We start from the raw sequence: 19,099 nt of genomic DNA, 5'->3' as shown, positions 1-19,099 counted from the left end.
ATCAACAACATTTTCAGCATGGATTTCAGAATTCATATGTTACTGAAAAGCTTCTTCAAGTTGGGGCTCTTATGAGACTTATAAATTATTCTTGCATAGAGAAGTCACCTGAGACTAACCTAAATGAAGTTAACATAGATTTTAAAAATTATTCTTGCAGAAGAACAGGGAGTGGTGGGAATATATGAACAGATGGGAAAGGGAGAAGAGGAGACTGAAGAAAAGGCTAATTAGGTAATTGAGGCTAAGAGGCTATTAGAGCTGACCCAGTGGTCTACTGGTAATGCAGTTCAGGGACTTGAATTTGGGATTGAGGGTTGTCCCTCATTCCCAGGCCAACACATGCTCCAAACATCATAAGGACTCAGTTTCACAGCCTGTATCTTCCTGTATGTGCTTTCCAGTCAACATAATCTGGAGGGATTGTATGTAAGATTATAGTGGAGACTGGAAAGAATTACGGAGTAAAATGCTGAACTTGGTCATGAAGATGTTAAATTATTGTGCTAATGGATGGATTGTTTGGTGAAATTCTTTGCAATTCATCTGAATTGTCTGTTGAAAAAAATTGAAATAAATGTGTTTTGAGGAGATTCTTAATAAGAATTAACTATTTCTCACCAAGCAGCCTTTCCTAAAATTTGTCCAGGTCATTATTCTCTCAAGCATGATTTTTCTTTCCAGAGATGGTAGACAAAGCAAAGACCTAAAAGGACATTTATTTTAAGTCACCCCATTACCTTGTTCCTGGTCACTTTGTAGCTGGTGTGCTTGTACTGTGCCAATCTTGTCCCCTTCTCTCTGTCTCCTGACCTACCTTCTTTCGCAATGCAGTCAGTGGTACACATTCTTCTGGATTTTATTTGCTTATTTGCTCCCTGATGTCAGTATATGCAAACTGTATTCTGAAGTTGTCAGGAGCTTTGCTCTTTTGTGGCCAGAGAGTCTGGTACAGGTCAAAGCCAGGACAGGCATTGTGCTGAGGTGGAACATTTCTTGTCCTCACCTTTTTCTGGTACAACATTATTTATGCTGACTTTATTTTTTAAATTTTTCCACTTATTTACAGCATTTGTGGCTACCCTTTCTCAGTTTGTTCAAAACCCTTTTGTTTTTCTTTTCTACACTGCAAACTTTGGAACTACAGTGGCGTGTCACTCCTTTACATCCCTTGTACCTTTCCTTATTCAGGGATTCTTATCACAAATTAAAGTATTTTTAAATTTTATTTTTAATTTGCATTTTGTTTTTTTCTCTTGGTAGCTGCATTTCAAGACATAAATGCTGGCCCCTGAATCCTTCTCTTGCACCCATGGTATTTTCAGAGGATCACAACATATGTATGGATAACCAGTATTTTTGTGGAAAGTTTTCTCTTCTCCTTCTCTTTCTTTTTTGTCATTTACAAGCGCTGCATAGAGATACTTTTATTGAAACAATCCATGGCTGGAATACCTGTGGTCAGTAGGCAAATAATATTTTGACTGAAGAAAAATTCAGCACCATTCATTATCCCTGCAGTTTAAAAGAGAGTTTCTGTAGAATAATTGCAGTGTTGGAGCTGCTGCTCCAACAGAGGAAAGTCCCTGCAGTTTGAGATTTAGCAACTGGACAGAATAAACAGAAGATGGAGGGGGGAGTGTGGCTCTGGCTCTGAAGGTGGGCAGGAGGGAGAAGGGGAATTGGTGCTTGTGCACTGGAAATCCCACTTGTACCAACTGCTGGCAGAAGATTTTGGATTTTGCTATCAGCTGACAGCTGCTCTCAGACATATTGAAGTGTTTTGTCAAAAGAGTGATAATTTTTGACCTTTGTGGACAGATTTCATGTTTAGGGGAGATAGACACGTGGGAAGTAATAGAGGCATTGAACGACGCCTCCTCCCACAAAACCAAATTGAGGTTTGGAGAAGCTAAACCAACTTTTCTCCATTTGAGGGAATGAGTGTTGTCCTTTCCCATATGAAGTTGTTTAAAATTAATTCAGTAATTTTAAAAATTATTTCTTGCCACTTTACACTTTGTCATCCCTCCCTTTAATTCTCCTAATTCTGGCAAACTGAAGGATGGTGACTTCATTTCTGCCAGCAGAACCTGGGGACAGGTTTTTAGTGTTGCTTCATATCCTGCAATCATGACCCTTCCCTGCTTCTTCCCTGCTTTTTCTCTCAAAAAGGAAAAAAAAAAAGCTTAATGAATTAATGGAATTTAGAGAAAAAATGGTTAAAAATGCAGTGTTGTCTCCTTGAAGTTGTAAACAATGAAGAGAATTTACAAGCAATCTTTGTGCAATTCAATATTATTTGAATTCTCTAACAGTTTTGATAGAGGTTGGTTAATTATTTCAAATAAAAAGAAAGCTGCATGCTTAATGTGTAGAGTTTCTGATTTTTATTAAATTGAATTACACAATATTTTGATTTTTATACTTAAGAAGAAACCAGATACTGTTAGAGGTGGAAAACCTTGAGGTCTTAAGTTATGAATATATTTGGGGAACATTGTAATACACAGTAGGAAGAAAGAAAGCAGGACATGTTTTGCAGTGTCTGAAACTGAGTTAGCTGTGCCAAAACCCATTCAGTTGTCTGCAAAAAATATTTAACACCATCTGACATATTCACTGTCACTCCATGCTCTGTGAATCAAATATAAAATTATGTGCAAGAAAAAAACCCTAGAAACTTATTTTGTCACAAGTAAGCTAAGAATTTTGAGGATGGTCAGCTCCACTTGTCAACAAGAATAAGCAAGAAGAAAAATAATGGCTTAGACTAACAGGGAAAGAAGTCAGGAAGAAAAGGGCTGCCTTCCAGAAGAGGAGTTTGCAGCATTTACATCCTTAGATTTTGTCCAGAGTTTGTTGGATTTCTTGCAGTTAATAACTGGGGACATCTAGCTCTAGGACTAAAATTTAAGCACTCATAAAGAGTAGCCAAATCTAGTATTTAGGACAACATCAATAAATACCTGGAGGTTATTTTTCAAAGTTGAATCAGAATCAAGTTTTGGGTCAGGAGGCTTAATTTCATCTGAGATTGTGACTCAGGCCCACCCCTTTGAGTTCTATAAGCATGCTTGGAGATTTGTGAATTTGTTCAGTGTTATCCCTCTCCGTGCAAAGTGATGGCAATTGGGAATGCTCACCACAGTGTGTCACCACAGCTAATGCTGCGCCACAACTTGAATATTTCTCTACAAGCCAGATCCAGGAATTTTTCTTTTGGCCATCGATTTTTTACAGCACCTGCAGTTTTTTGTTTTTGCTCCAAAGATCATCATCTTACTTTGAAGTCTCCTGACTGGTTATATCTAACCCCATCCTGTGGAGGCAAGGGGCTGAATAATTACTTTATGAGTGCCATATTAAAAGCAGTCCAAAGACTATTTATGCTGCTCGTTAAAGTCATTGGGAATTTGGCTGGGCCATAGCTCCCTGCTTTGGTCATGCAATAGGGAGAGGAAAGCGTTCCAAAAATTGTTATTTCGTAATTACTTGTGCTGTGGTGCCACAAGAGGATTTGATTATCACCCTTCCATGTTTAAAACTTAGATTCCACAAAGCAGTACCATCAGTACCACCAGTGTTTGTCCTCCAAAGCATTGATTAACTCCCAGTTTTCAAATGGAAATAAGCAGAAGGTAGCAGAAAAAAAAAAGTTAGATAATAAAAGGTTTGATTTTAAAGTCAAAAGTCTAAGTTGAAGTTAAAATTATGTTCAAATTTGAAGTATAGTTAATTATGTAGTAAAGTAGTATAGTTAGTTAGAAGTATAGTTGTATAGTTAGAAGTACAGTTAGTAGTTAGTAAAGTTTTTGAAGTTCTGAATAATACCCCTTACTGCCTCTTGTAGTACCAAGGAGTAAGATCTTGGGACCTGTAAAGTCATCAGGATAAGGACAACAATTTTAATTTTTATTTTTTGTACACTGACAAATTTGATCCTGCTGCACACTACCAAAACAGAGCAAATGTCCTGACTCCAGACTGCACTGCTGGCAACTGAGCAACAGGAAAGCTCACGGACATTCACCCTTGGAGCAACAAATCCACTGGGTTGGGTGTGCTGCCTTGTCAGACAGGAGGAGAAGGCACTCAAAGGCTCAAGCTTTTGCCACTGGATTGTTAGCATCAAAATAGAGAGAAACTCTCCATTTCTGTGCCTCCTTCTTCCTTGGACAGAAAGATGTTTGTGTTTATCTTTAAGGCTAGGCATTCTGAATTAGTGTCAAACTGATGTATGATATCAAGCTCCATTTCTTTAAATACACCTAGAAACCAGACTGGAAATGAGTTGTTTGCACGTTATTCTCTGTGGCTGTGCTTGGAATGGGGATGGTTCTCCTTTAAAGAACCGCTCAGGAGCTCAGACATCCGGGCAGCTGAGCATCAATTAGCAGGATGCATTGCTGAGTGTGAGCTGCCTGGAAATGCAGAGGGACAAATCAGAGCATTGAGGTTTCCACCATCATTTTGCCTTCCTGCCTCTAACTACAAATCAGCTTCATTGTGACTCACAGCGTAAGGAGTTGGTGCATTTCTGCAGATCTGTGATAAGATATTTTTCTTTAGTAAGAAATGCAGTTAGGCTCTGCATTCTGAATCTGCTCCTGCCAGGCCCTAGATGCATTAGTATTCCACTGGCAGCTGCCTGTAGGTAGGAATATTGTTTTTGTCCGTAACCAGAGGGAACAATCAGACTAAGCCGTTCCCCAGCTATAAACCAGCCAAAGTAATTGGGTTTAATTTTAATTTTTGTAATAGCTTTAAATTAATAGGAGCAGCTGCTGCCACAGTGTGTGGGTGTCCTTTTCCAGAAGGCATAGAACAAAAAAGGGAAAGAGTAAACAATAGTGTGTCTAGGACACAAAGGTTAATTCAAGAACTGAGCAATGTCTTTTCGTTATCAAAAACTCGGTTGGTGATATCTAGCACTTTGTCTCTTTTCTTTCCTTTTCTTTCCCTTTTTTCTTTTCTTCTTTAATTCCCTGATAAGATCTCAATCTGATTAAGCTCCTGTGTGTAAAGATGTGTTGTTGGTATCTAAATGCTAACTCTCTTTCTCTGTATGACTCACAAATAGATTAGCAGTGACAAAGTGCTAGGAGAGATAAAAATAGATTAGCAGTGACAGGAGTACTATTATAATTATTTTTGGAAGATATGGTTTGAATTAAGAGTTTGGGCACTTTGTGCCCTGAGAGGGTGAATTTAAACCTAGGAACTGAGGATGGTTTCTGCTGTTGTGTCAGACACCAGATAGTGAAATGTCAATACCAGATGTCCTAGACATCAAGATTAGCCATAATAGCCAAATGCAGCCATAAAGTGATGTGTCAAAGTGGATAATAAAACAGATGCTTAGCTTTTATAATGAAGGGGAAAGGGAATGAAATATCAAAAGTGCCTTTAATACATTAACAAAGTTGTCTTCAACTTGCTTAAAAGTAGAAAGTTATTGAACCAAGGAGAACTATGTGTCATTTAAACATTAACTATCAGCAGATGAATTTCAATTAACATTAGCCTTTCTCAAATCCTGAATTTCCTCCTATTGGTCTCATTTTACATGAAATTTTTATAGCACAAAGTGAGGCTTGTCCTTTATTATTTTCCCCATGCTAATTTGGAAACAAATAAAGTTCAACAACTCAGCAACACACTGTTTAAACTTGCATTACGGTTTGAGGACTGGGAGCTGGAATACATTTACCCACTGCCATATCATCTGCTTGATTTGAGATCAAATGAGGGATGTCCTATAGCACTCCAGAGTCAGGGAGAATGATAGAAATATGTTAAGATACTGAAGAAAACCATTAGGTAAGAGGGCTGCATGCAGATGGCTGGTGGCATTTTTTCCCTACTGACACTTTTTAAAAAAGAATAAAAGGTTTGTTTTTCTGTGTTTTATGTTCGTGTGTTAAATAGAATTTCCAGATCTTAGTGGTGAACAAATTTAACAAAAAAAAAAAAAAAAAGAAAAAAAAAAGAAAAAAAAAATCATAGATTTCATTAGGTTGGAAAAGTCCTTTAATATCATTGAGTACAAATGTACAAATTTATCTTGGCACTGCCAATGCTGCCCCTAAAATACATCCCCAGGTGCCACATCTACACATCCTTTAAATGTCTCCAGGAATGATGACTCCACCACGTGCCAGGTGGTGGGACAAGCCAGGTGCCACTGTCCTTCCTGCCCACCTGGGCACAGCTAGCTCGTGTTCAGTCATGATGGTGAAGTTATTGAGGTCCTGAATGTTCAAGAAGCAGGGCATTAAAAAGGGCAGATAAATTCTTTTTCTGAGTGTAATTAGCTGCATCACTGGTTCTTTATTTTGCTTTCTCAAGAAGATCTCAATTCCTTTCTGTTTCTCTTTGCAGATCCTGAGTCTTGCTGGTCAGACTCGTTAACTGCTGCTAATTGGCAAACATGTACCTGTGTATAATGAGAGGGTTTTGTCCTCTAATTCAGATTAGCAATGAGAGGCCAAAACTGAGGCTCTGCAGCAGACCAGCTTCTGGGAATGATTACAAAGACACACATTACTGGTGCTATGTCTGTAAATCTTGTTATGCTTCTCCCTCACCATGATCCCAGTATAGCTGAGATCTGCTTCAATCATTAGATGAGACCTGTTTATAAGGTTGTGTAATTGAATCAGGTAAAGTCTGCAGGACCATAGTATTTTGTTGCCAAACATGACTGGTAAATTACTTACGTCAAATTACAAGTGCATGGCATGATTGGAGATTCTTCCTGTCTGAATGAAGCTGGAAATTCCACCTAAGAAATGAACAAAGCATACAAGCAGAAATAGTAAACATCTCCCATCCATAGAACAAATTTTTGCCCCACCTCTGAAATATTACTTATTTCTCTCGAAAAGTAAGAAAATAACTTGAGCTGTGTGAGAGATTGCAGGCAGATATTTGTTATTCCTCAAAGAGATACCACCTTGATAACAATTACATAAATGCCTTTATTATAATTATTTCCCATCGTGTACATTCATTTCTATTTTGTCAGATAAACCAGAAATGTTGAGGAGAGCAGCAGTCCTATTTAGAATGGGAACAAATACAACAAAGGAATTCTTCTTTGCTTTCTGTTTTAAGAGCTGGTTATTTTCCATACCTGAAGTTTTCTTGTATGATTTTTAGGTTGTTTGTTGTTTGTTTGTTTTTTAACCTCAAGAATTTACTTTTGTTCCATTCATTGGCTAGTTGTTGATAAGGATATCTATATAAAAAGTTGTTCTGGTTTTCAGGAATAGTTTTGTCAGTGTTGCCCTATGCTGACATTCCTTCATTAGCTGTCCCTCCTCTCTGTGCTGGTGAATTGAACCTGTAAGAGAGTTGTAGGTTTGGCTGGAGCCTGTCTTTGAGTTATGAGTAGTGTGAGGCTGCAGCAGCCTGATAGTGAAGTAGAGGATATTTGGACAGCCTGTTCATCCTTTTCACTTTGTGGGAACGGGTTTCCCTGGCTGTATGATGCTCTCCCTGCTCTGGTGGCTCTGCCAGCCTGGGCACAGGGCAGAGCTGCACTCCCAGTGGTGACAGTGGCACTGGGGCTGTCACAGCCCTGCTCTGCACAGGTGCTCCCAAACACAGGCTCTGGGATCTCCTCACCAGCTCCCGAGCTGCTCAAGCTGCTCCACTTCATTTCCTTGGTGGAATCTGAATCTTACTCAGATCAGATCTCTTATGTCCGTGTCAATATGCATCAATTAACACATAATGAGATTCCTATAGTGGCATAAAACTTTAAAGAAAAAATTAACTTACAGACATGTTTTTGTTTGTTTTTGTTTTTCAGGCAAAGAATCCCCTCCAAAAACGTGTATTACTACCGCTGCCCAGACCACAGGAAGAACTATGTCATGTCCTTTGCTTTCTGCTTCGACCGAGAGGACGACACCTACCAGTTTGCCTACTGCTACCCCTACACCTACACTCGCCTGCAGCACTACCTGGACACCCTCCAGAGGAGGAACATGGACTACTTCTGCAGGGAATTGCTGGGGCTCAGCGTGGTAAGTACCAGCAAGCTTCCTTATGGATGTCTGTCCACCCTAAAATGCTTCCAGAGTACCATTCATCGTCCTTGCTAAAGCACATACACAGATTTGTTTTCTTGCTGTCAATGACACAGGAGGAAGTGGATCTGCATGGTGGAGTATAGGCAAATGCTAGTTTAATTTCACATAAAATATTTCCTTTGAGATAGTCAAGCCAATGCTGGATTCCTGTGTAGGATCATTTCACCTCTAAAGAAATTAAAATATGAAACCCAAACGGCTTTATTGAAGAAATATGATTTTAAGAGTACTCTGACCATTTGTCTTTCTGGAAGTGCTTTTCTGTTCAGAAAGAAATATGGGGGTTTTGACCCAGAAGACAACTTTTCTTGATAAAATAATGCAAAACATGCACAAACCAGCAATTTTCTTTTCTCTTAAAAATTCGTGCTTTGGTCATTTGCAATTAGAAGGGATTTAGTGGTCTCTATGTAGATCCTAATGGCCACATAAAATGAAGTGTCATAGTTCTTCTGGAGCAGAAAGGAGAGTTAATGGTAAGGCTGAACTTCTGTTCACTTTGCTATAATCCTCCTCTGAAATGTTGCCTGTCCAGGGGATCTGGCAAGCATGACTCAGCCACTCCCATGTCAACTCAGAAATCATCAGATTAAAAAATAATAGCTCAAATCTCTTTTCTCTGTTTTTCTTTTTTTTAACTTTTTCTTTCTCAAACTTTATAATGCACTTGTACCACGCTCTTAATCTTTTATCTGAGATTTGATTTGGTTGAAACTTGTAGTGTGTCTTTCAGAATCAGAAAGTTGTGAAGGCTGCTGATACCAGCAGCAGGGGCTTTGAAAAGAAACCCAGCATATATTGTGAACATCAAAATGAAATCATATGTATGTCCTGCACTGAAACAAATGAAAGGCTTCAATCATTAAAGCAGGCCATTGAAATTCCTATGATGGCGTAAAACTTTGAGAAAAAAAGAACTTAAAGACAAGAGTAAAAAGCAGAATTAAAAAAGAAGTAATTTTTTAACTCTTTTTGTAGGTTAACTACAGTTCTTGTTCTAAAGATGACTATTGCGTGTCCATGAACTGGCATTAATTATTAATCATTCCAATTAGGGGGACAAACAATTATAAGGGAAAGGGGTATTAAAAAATAGAAAAGTAAAATCTGCAGAGGCTGGGCAGAAAGAGCACTATCATCTTAATGTGTGTAGGGCTTTAATTATTAATCTTAGAGGACAGAGCTGTCATTAATTCTATAATGAAACTGAATTTGTTTCCTTTCACTCTGAAACTAGTGTATAAACAGTCTCATTTGCATATTCATCAAATCTCTGATCTGACTGATTAAAACACAGAGATTGAAGGATTTGTCTTTTATCTGCATTTTGACAGACAGAGCTATACTCTTAAATCTTGTTAACATTGTGTTACCAGTAGTTGCTAAATATTATTTTTCATATTTCAGCATGCTAAACAAACAGATGCCACTCAAAATGTGGCAGGAAATGTGCTGTGTATAAGTCCTGCTTTTATATCTATATGTACACACACAGTATGTTTTGCAGAAATTGATATGGTAACATTTTGCAGCTCCCCAAGCTGTATAAAAAAGCTTCTGAATCAGGCTCATGCTGTAATCTTTGTGAGCAACATTACAATCTCAGAGCATTTCTGGCTTTTCTCCACACACAACTGTCCTAGAACAGCTTGGTAATTTAATGTCTTTGCTGAGCTTGAATAGACAATTTCCATAAGTTCTCTGCAAGTTAAATATTTTAACATAGAGCTTTGTTGCTATCATACATCTTTAAATGGTGAAAAACAGGATCCTTCATTCTTCACTGCACAGTGCTCCATAAAAGCAGAAGCTGGCTGTACTTTGGAGGATTGCGTGCCATATAGGATAGATTTAGAGCTGAGAAGGAGAGCTCTGTCCCTGCTCTGGCCCCTTATGTAAGATAAGAGGAATCAGATTGGCATAAAGAGGCCCTCAGAAGCTCTATTCCTGGCCAAGGGACGATACCCCTGGCAGCACATGGGGAAAGGTATTTTAAAGGTGCCATCTGAGGACAAACTCTGTTTGATTCCTCATGCTGGGCACAGGCTGAGGAGGGAGAACATGGAAGGGGAAGCTGCAGCACATCTGTCCAGCTGCCACGCAGCTGCTGGTCCCCTCAGGTTCATCCCAGGGGAATCTCACAGCCCCCTGCTGCAGTCTGTGATCGGGAGGATGGGGAAGTGTTTGTAATTTCACTTCTCCTGGATTAGGTGGTTTTGAGCTGTGTCTCTCGGAGATGGCAGAATCTCACCACAGATCTTTGGAGCTGTTTTTTTTCATTTTTTTTTCCTTTGTTGTGGAAAAGTAAAACTCAAGTCACAAGAAGCCATGCCTAGAGGATTACTCCTGGAGGCTTTCTTAGTGCACATTTGGCTGCATATAATGTTTTCAAGGCAATCTAATTTCTAATCTAATTTCATATCTTCTCTAAAGAAAGTACTCTGCCTCCGTTAACTCCTGAAATACTATCACTAATTCTATGAAAATTGAAAGTGAAATGTCGGTATGGGACGTGTAATTGTCATTAGGATGGAGAATGACAAAATGGTTCAGAGCCAAATGGCAAAGTTTCCCATTCCCATTTAAATGGATAACTTAGCTGTACTATTTCTGACCTTTTAATGCTTATATTCTTTACTTCAGAGAGCTATCCCACATTCTTGATGTGCCAAATGTTCTTGAAAATAGTCTCTCCTGCAAGTGAGCTGAGATGGTCACCCAGGTACCATTTAAAATGCTATTTTCATTCTGCTGTTTTTGGCCTTGGATAACTTCAGATTTTTTTTTGTTTGCCCCAACAGATCAGAAGTCCAAAATCTGTGAGCACTTTTTTGAATTCTGGAATTACTTTTTTGCATATTATTGATGTGTCTCTCCTCTCAGCAAATATAATACAATATTTCACAGCACTGCATAATTAAAAACAATTTTTATAATTCTGTGAAAATATACACACAGGCATATTTTATATTTACAGTACATATTTTATGATACTTATTCAGTTTCACATGCAATAAATATGTGTATAGCATTATAACCAATTTTTAAGAGTTGGCAAAATTTTGGAGTGTGTTGTCATTTGAAGCTGGTAGTTCAAATTGCCTGTGTGTACTTGAAGTGTGTGGACAATTGATGGGACTTGTACCTCCACCACTATTCCACGGATATGCATAATAAATTAAATGAGTTTTGGGCAGCCTGGCTCAACTCCTACAGCCCACTTTACAAATTGACACTGGCTGGGCATTATTTTCATTACTCACTCCAAAGAGAACCAGGATTAATCAGAGCCAGATACTTCCTTTCACTCCATTAGGCAATGGTGCTTCCAAATTACACTCGAGGAGAATTGTGACTGCACATGCAAACCACGAGCCTCAAAGGGACTCCCACAGTACACAGAGACTGGAATATGGAGTTCTGTTAAATTAAAAATTAAACACACATATTTTAAAACAAGGAGGCAATATGTCTAATGTAGGGCTCTGTAAATGAGCCCATCTCTTAAGTCAGATATGGAACACTGAAAGACAGACTGGGACACAGAGTGCTTCCTCCTGACTCCACACCACTGTGGCTTTTAATTTACATGAGTTACTCCTGATTCATGCTGGTACCAGAGAGAAGCAGAATGATGCCCTAAGACTGTGGAACTGCACACCAGATGTCACATTGCCGCTTGGTTGACCAAATTTCCTTTATTTACTGACTAAATGACTTCGTACTCCAGTAAAAATTCTTGATCGGTTCTGCCGTTTTCTACTGGTCCATTTTTAACTGCTCAGTTATGAACGTTTTAAAGCATGAAGCAAAGAAAATAGGCAGTTTTTCTAAGGTTAAAATTCCCATTTCTGCATTCAACTCTGGGTTATGTAATAACAGCTCTGTAAAAGAAAAGTATACTCTTGGTCCTTGGAAAAAAAATAGAAGTTACAGGCTTCTGTGTAATGTAATGTACCTCTGAAATCCTGTTGGTGTCAGATACTGTATTTTCCAATGGATTTGACTGTAACTAGGTTGAAATGTCATGTAAATGTAATTTGTGGCAATTTAGTTGGCCTGAAAAAGGCCACAGAAATCGTGCTTAGGAAAAATAAATCCCCTTTCTCATTTCTCAGTAGTTTAAAAGTGCAGCTATGTATATGTTCAGGACACATTATCTTTATGCAGTGGTGTATTTTGCACTCCTATAGTGCTGCTGTTCCCAAAACATTCGTAATGTGGATGTCATCCCAACACTGTATATGAGATTTTAAATGTTCCTACAGCTATTTTCTTAGCTGGATTGGATATCAGCAGAAGTAGAGTTAGACCTAAATATAACACCACCAGCAGTTCTTCCAAAATAAAATATGATTTATAGCATATAATAGCACAGCGTGCTACCAGGGAAATTATATAAATAACATGAAAAATTACAGGGGACTATTCTATACCATCAGTTTTAAGGAAAATGTCTTTGTTACAATTTAAAGGGAGTTCTGGGAGATAACCTGGCCTGTGGGAATCACAGAGTAGGATGGATAGGTGAAATGATGTTACTATTGAATGTTGCCCTCTGTCTGTGTGATATACACAAGGGTTCATGGTAAAAACAAGAAATACTTTGGTGTAAGCTGGCAGCAGTATATATTTTTTGAAAAAAACAATGAAACCATAATTTGCAGCTAATATCATGCAAGGTTACTAAGTGCATAAGCTGGTTATTTCTTAATTTACAGAAAGAACACTGTTTGATAAAGTAAAATAATTTCTAGAAGCATTTGCATTAACTGCTCTTTATCTAATTATGAGTAAAAAAATCTTAAATTGTGAAGAAGGATTCAAATCTTAAGTCCATTTTTCAGCTCACATTTTATAACTATTATTCTCCATTTAATAAAAACTCTTGGAAAAAGCACTTCACCAAAAAAGAAGCTTTGAGCACAAAAAGCCCATTGAGGTAAGAAATCATCATCTGAAAAAAAAAATGTTATGATCTATTTTATTAAGAAGAAACTTCCTGGAAGAAATGACAGCAAATGAATTGCATGTGGCAAAGTTAGTCTATGCAATCTGTTTTCTTGCACAGGTCCCAAGCTTTACCCTTTCATCTTATAGCCACTCAGGGAAACCTTTGGAAATTCAGTGACTTTTCTGAAGTTTTCACTGGACTTTTTGTAGCTGTTCAGGTTGGCCTTTTGCTTCATGGCTCTTCCCATTTCCAAGTCAGACTCTTCATCTCACCTTTACTCCACACTTGTCCTTCATCTGGCTTGCCCTTTACCTCAGATCTAACCTTCCCTTTTCTTTCCATTTAGTTTGGACTCCTAAGATATCCAGAAGAAAAAAGCTGTGGTATTTGTTTTCTGCTCTTATGTTACTTATCCTGCTTTGTTCTTTCCTATTCATTCCCCTTATCTCTTTGAGTTGTGAAGGGCAAATCCAAAATAGCTGTGAGGTCTTTTAAATACCAGGACTGCACAAGGTAGTCGTGTTCTCCTCTATGCACTCGATATCCCCACCTCAGTGCCACTTCACATGACTTCATATCCTGCTCTACGACTTGTCTTCCTTGTCCTTCTGTCTTTTCTGTTCTCTATTTGCTCCATCCCTTAATATGTACTCCTGCATTTCCAGAAATGCTGGAATAATATGTTGCTTGTGCAGGCTTCAACCCAGAAAGGGAACACTAATGATCCAGTCAGATGTCCTGAAGTGGCTGAGCTCACAGCCACGCGCAGGAAGGCATTTCAGGGTCTGGCTCTTTTTCTCATGGCAATGGCAAATTTCAAGTAAAAGGCAGGTTTTGTTCATTCCTGTCCTCAGCACTTTCTCCTATTTGGTTGAGTTCCACAAAGCTCCATGGGGTAATTTTAATCCCAGTGGGAAACCTACTGGTTTTGTCCACACAGAGAGTTGAACCTCAGATCTATGCAGTTGCCTTTAGTTACTGCACCCTGAGCTTCTGGGGGCACAGAGAATCTATTTTTACTCCCCATGTTCAGTTCTGGCTAGAATCCCTATTTTTAGTTGGTGTTTGGGAAATACCATGGCACAACCAATTAATATAATCTCATAAAAACCCCTCAGTCTGAGGTCCTGTGTGTACACCAACATAAAGCTTTTTCATGGTTTTAAAATCTATTTCATTGCCCTGCAAAACATGAGTGTGTTTTGAGGTTGTGTACGGCCCTGAGAAAACCCTAAAATGCCTTCAGTCTTCTTGCAGTTCCATTTCCAGAAATGTGCTTTCCCTGCTTTGCAGCAGAGCACTAAGCAATAATTACCATGTTGATAGTGATGCTGGATGTGCTGGCGCGGAGGGGAAATCGTGCTATGTGGAGCTATTAACTACATTTGCCCCGTAGCACTTCACTGCATTGACTCTGCTGGGATTTTGGCTGTCTTTGAGTTGGTTTCTGTTCAGATCTCCTGAGTGGTGGCTGTGTAATGCATCTGTGGGGCTGGAGCAGTATTTTAATCTTTATTCTTTGACTGTAGACCCAAAAGATGGTTAGCCTGGCTCACATTACCTGTAGGGATGAAACCTTGGGATTGAAGGCTTATTTAACAATTTCAAAGTCTGCACAGTCCAAATGATTTGGATTTATGCCTTTTAATTTAACCAAAGAAAGAACTATTTATTGATTTATCTTTATACCAGCTCTAGAATGTAAGTATAATATATTAAAATCTCTAAATACCTCAGGCAAAATCTTGTTCACATAATTTATGTAAACTGAGCATTGTGGCTCCGATCCAGCAAAACACTTAAGTGTAGATTTAAACTTATTAAATATGTTAAATAGGCATGCTGAAGACACTGGCACAGTTCATGACATCAAGTTTAATGTGTGTAAAATGTCCTTAAGCTCCAAGGTCAAAACAAACAGCACTTAGGCCTGGTGCCCTAATGTTTTGTTGTGAACTTGTACTACCACTATAACAACATGAATACAGGCAAAAAATAATGATAAAACCCCCCTTTTTGCACTTTTCTATAAATATGCTAAATATCTGTGTGTAAAGTGAATCCCACCATTGCTCAGCAATCTTTATTTTTTTTAGTAGTGTATGAGTAAGGTATGCATTTGAGGCCTTCTGCATAAGGGATCTGTGCTAATCCTGGAGTTCTTTGTCCTTGCCATGCACATGTTCAGTAAGATTTTATCTCTTTTGTCCTTAAGCCTTGAAAGCTAAAAGCAGGCTCTAAGAAGACTTCTGCCTGTATGTCAGAAGTGATTTGGGAAGATATCATATAGAAATGAGAAAATGAAGACATAAGAACATATTTTGATGCAGATTTTAAGATAGTAGAGACCAAGGCAGTGTAGCTCATGTGGCCCCAGCTTGCTGAGTGCATCCTTACTGTTGACCCAAGTATTTGAAGATAGGTACTTGAAGAGAGGAAGTAAGAGTCATGAAAATATAGCACATACAAGGAAGCACAGCTGAGAGATATTATGTGTAGCCTGTGATCTGTGGTTGATTTCAGTGTGATTTTAATGACCCTAACTTTTCTGCACTGTTAGCAAAGTATTTTTGAATCAAAGAATAGTGTAATGATGAAGCACATCAAACTTACATGTGAGGGAGGCCAGTACCATCCTTATTTTAAGACATCATGTTCCATTCAAACATATTTTATTTTAGAAGACTATGATATTCCTGGAAAAGATTAAAAAAGAGTGTTTTTGTAGAAAATGTTGCTACTATTGAAGTGCTGCTATTATCCACAAATACTGAAAGCAATATTTATATTTGTTTTGAAGACAAAATGACATACAAATAACACAAGGAGACAGAAGCTTTTTAATGTAAAGCAGTAGGTACTTAATTGAAAATCGTTTTTTTTCACTTAGGAAATATAAGATACAGCTTAAAGCCTTTTTAATACTCTTTAAAAGAGATCTTACATGGCAACCAGTCATATTGGTACATGAAAAGAACTGCAGTCTCTGATAAAGATCCTCTTTTTCATGTTTTCAAACAGCAGCTGAGCACCATACTGTGGCAGCAGAGAACAATCTGAGAAAATGAACACGGATTGAAAAGGCCCCAGTTACATGACATTTCCAGTGGAAAAAAAAAGGAGCCAGCCTTAGGCCCACAGTCAAATATTTTCACTCAGAATTCCCTAGAATTGTGAACATACCTTTCTACAGAAAATGTGTTTTTCTGAACTACCTTTTCTGATGTTCTAATAAATGTGTGACATGGAGGAAGACAAAGGAGAGCTACCATCCATCTCAGGAGTTTTCATGAGTATGCATGAAAGAAAAATCTGTTTTAGAAATAATTTCCCTCCCATTTATTTTTAATTTCTCATTAATTGCATCCAATTTTGCACTTAGTCCTAATTAGTTAAATTTTAAGGCAACTATTACTTTTTCAAAATCTGACAACTTCAGGATTTTATAATACATACTTTTTTTCTCCTGCATTATGGTGGTTTATAATAACGCATTAATATCCATAATTCTATTTTTAATCAGCTTCTAAATTCATTAGTAACAGCTGCATATTGTTAAATGTTGTTTGTTTTTCCTTCCCCCCCTTTTTAAAAAACATCTATGTTGCTTAAAATTAAAATATTAACTAGTCTTTCCATATGTATGAGTGCTGCACTGTTCTCAGCGTGGAATAAGGGAAAATCTCATGCCTGTCTTTAAAGAAAACTTTTTTTTTTTAACTTTTGCTCTGACAGCCTCCGAAATATTGCATAAATATCAGTAAGTTAAGGTTCATAACATTGTTCTGACTGCAGTGTCATTTTATGGGAAAGGAGACTATTGCAGAAACCTGGACTGCATGGAAGCAGCCTGTGGCAAAGCCTTTGGTGTTCATTTTGAGAGGTCAGCCACAGCAACCAGACAATTTAGATGGAGCTCAGGGCAGGATCGAGTTCTCCAAACCTTGTCGGGACCCTGGACAGCGCAGCCCATCGTGCTTCCCGAGCGGCTCCCAGCGCCTTTTCACATTCACTTCGCACAAACTTCTCTTTTCAGAGCTCCTGATGCACAAAACTGAGCCCCAACTTCTGGCCTTTACACCCCAAAAATAAGTTTAGTGGTTTGGAAACCAGGCCCTATTTTTGTCGCTGCTGAGCTCCTCAAATTATGGCTGTGGTTTTCAGGAAAAGAGGTAGAAATGCAGTCTGCTATTTTGCACAGTTTATGTGATTCAAGACTTCAAGTCTGTTTTTCTTATTTGCCTTCTGAGAATGAAAAATAGCCTGTAATGTGTTATGTCTGATGGGAAATTTATAGGAATGTCAGAGATGACTGATTAAGGGCACTTTATAGATTAACAGATGATGACTAAAACAGAGGTTGATGGTACTGTGGTGAAAAAAGAGGAGGTATTTTGGCAATACAGTGAGATCCATCAAGACTTGTCTGAGACCTAGACATAGATATTAATCCAAACAATGAATATTTCAAAATCTGAAAGGTACTATGTAGAACAAGAATAGTGTTGCTGCACACAACAGGGTGCTCAGCAGCATTGCATCTTCTTTGTCTCCTGTGAGTGGATATAATATACTCTCCTTCTTGCCTTAGTCTGTCTTCCTCTCTAAAGCTTAAGGAAATGCTCCAAATCTTTGGCAAGGTCTAGGTAATCAAGTTATCACCATAAATTACCTTGCTATCTTCTGTGTGGGGACCATCTATCTCTTAGGGGAATTAATGATATAGAGGTTCCTAGAAAATTTATAAAAGGTTTTAGGGTGGGTTGTTTTTTGTTTTTGTTTTTCCTTTAAATTGTAGTGGCCTCTTTATGAAGAGTCCAGACAATTTATGTCCTTGCTCTCAAGGGAACAAACTGCTCAGAATGTGAACTCAGGAAAACAGAATATGTGTTCCAAAGGTGTACCTTACTGCTGTTGTAATCATCCTTACAAGATACTGTGGCAGCACCAGATTTGCCCTCAGCTCCAGCTGATTTTGAAAACCTTCAGAGCTTTAGGAATAAAACTGCACATATCCTCTAGATTTCTTTTATAGAAATAGATAAGGTTTTGTAACAGCAAATAACACTGCAGAGCTGAACAAAATTGTCCTCCTATAAGTGAGACTTGGATGCACTCAGACCAAATAAGATTGTAGACTCATACCACACAGAGTCATAGGAAAACAGAGGAAAAGGTATCATATTCCCCATGGTCAAACAGAATTCTTGTCCATCGTGGCTGAAACTCCCATTAGCCATGGCAACCAAGGAGGGAAATACACAGCAACAGATAACATCTAATTTAATGCTGACAAAGAGGTGGGATGCATTGATCTGTTTGGAAGAAAACGTCATTCTTTTTCATTCCTATAATTCAGATTTTCTCATTACTGGACACAGATGGCAAAATATGATTTTATTAACTATGACCATTTGTTTTGTGGTTCATCAATTAAATTGCAGAGATTACAGAGACTGGTTCATGCCAGCCATTAACAGAAACAAGTTAGTAGCTAGAGCTATACTGCAAATGGCTATAGATGTTGCATACAGTGCTTCAAGATCATTTGTTGCTATGACAATAATGGAGCAAAACGACTGTGGTCTCTGAAATCTCAGATTTTTCATCTTCCCAGAGAACTATAGGCAAATAAAAACTCTTCTTTTAGAAATCTGGACTTCCTTTAGAACTCCAATGAATTTATGCTACAATACAATGAATTTATATATGCCGGTCTCTCTCTGCTCATTAGAAAGTTAAATCAGAAAAAAAAGGGAAAATCAATGTATTGCGAAGCTCCTGGACAGCAATCACTTCCCCTTCTACGTAGTGCAAAATCAGTGTGACCCATCAGGTGGTACCAAGGAAAGTAAACTGATGGTTCCTGTAGCAGCCATCTCCAGAATCTCCTGTACCAGCCAAGGAAATTTTTGGTAGAAGTGAATGAGAACTGCATGCCAAAAATTTTCCTGTTTTCATCTGTCTTTCCTTATTTGATAGGACCTGTACCTGTGTTCATTTTTAAACAAACTGGATTCTAGAAATTATTTCCACCCCAGTT

General features: G+C 38.2%; 1 protein-coding gene across 3 annotated transcripts in view; it reads left to right on the top strand.

Moving 5' to 3' along the window:
• Positions 1 to 19,099, top strand: part of LOC128943327 (BEN domain-containing protein 5-like) — an 877,269-nt gene that overhangs the window by 340,339 nt on the left and 517,831 nt on the right. For all 3 annotated transcript variants that reach the window (XM_054286227.1, XM_054286226.1, XM_054286225.1), the window contains one exon: positions 7,820 to 8,036. In XM_054286227.1, the coding sequence (XP_054142202.1) occupies positions 7,820 to 8,036 (217 nt within the window). The remainder of the gene's footprint in view (positions 1 to 7,819; positions 8,037 to 19,099) is intronic.

This window comes from Melozone crissalis, unplaced genomic scaffold (assembly GCF_028551555.1).
Source record: "Melozone crissalis strain CALT ecotype California unplaced genomic scaffold, PUWL_Pcris_2 ptg000045l_1, whole genome shotgun sequence".
NCBI lineage: Eukaryota > Metazoa > Chordata > Aves > Passeriformes > Passerellidae > Melozone > Melozone crissalis.
Note: the sequence above shows the minus strand (reverse complement) of the source record. Positions and strands in the feature narration are given on the sequence as shown.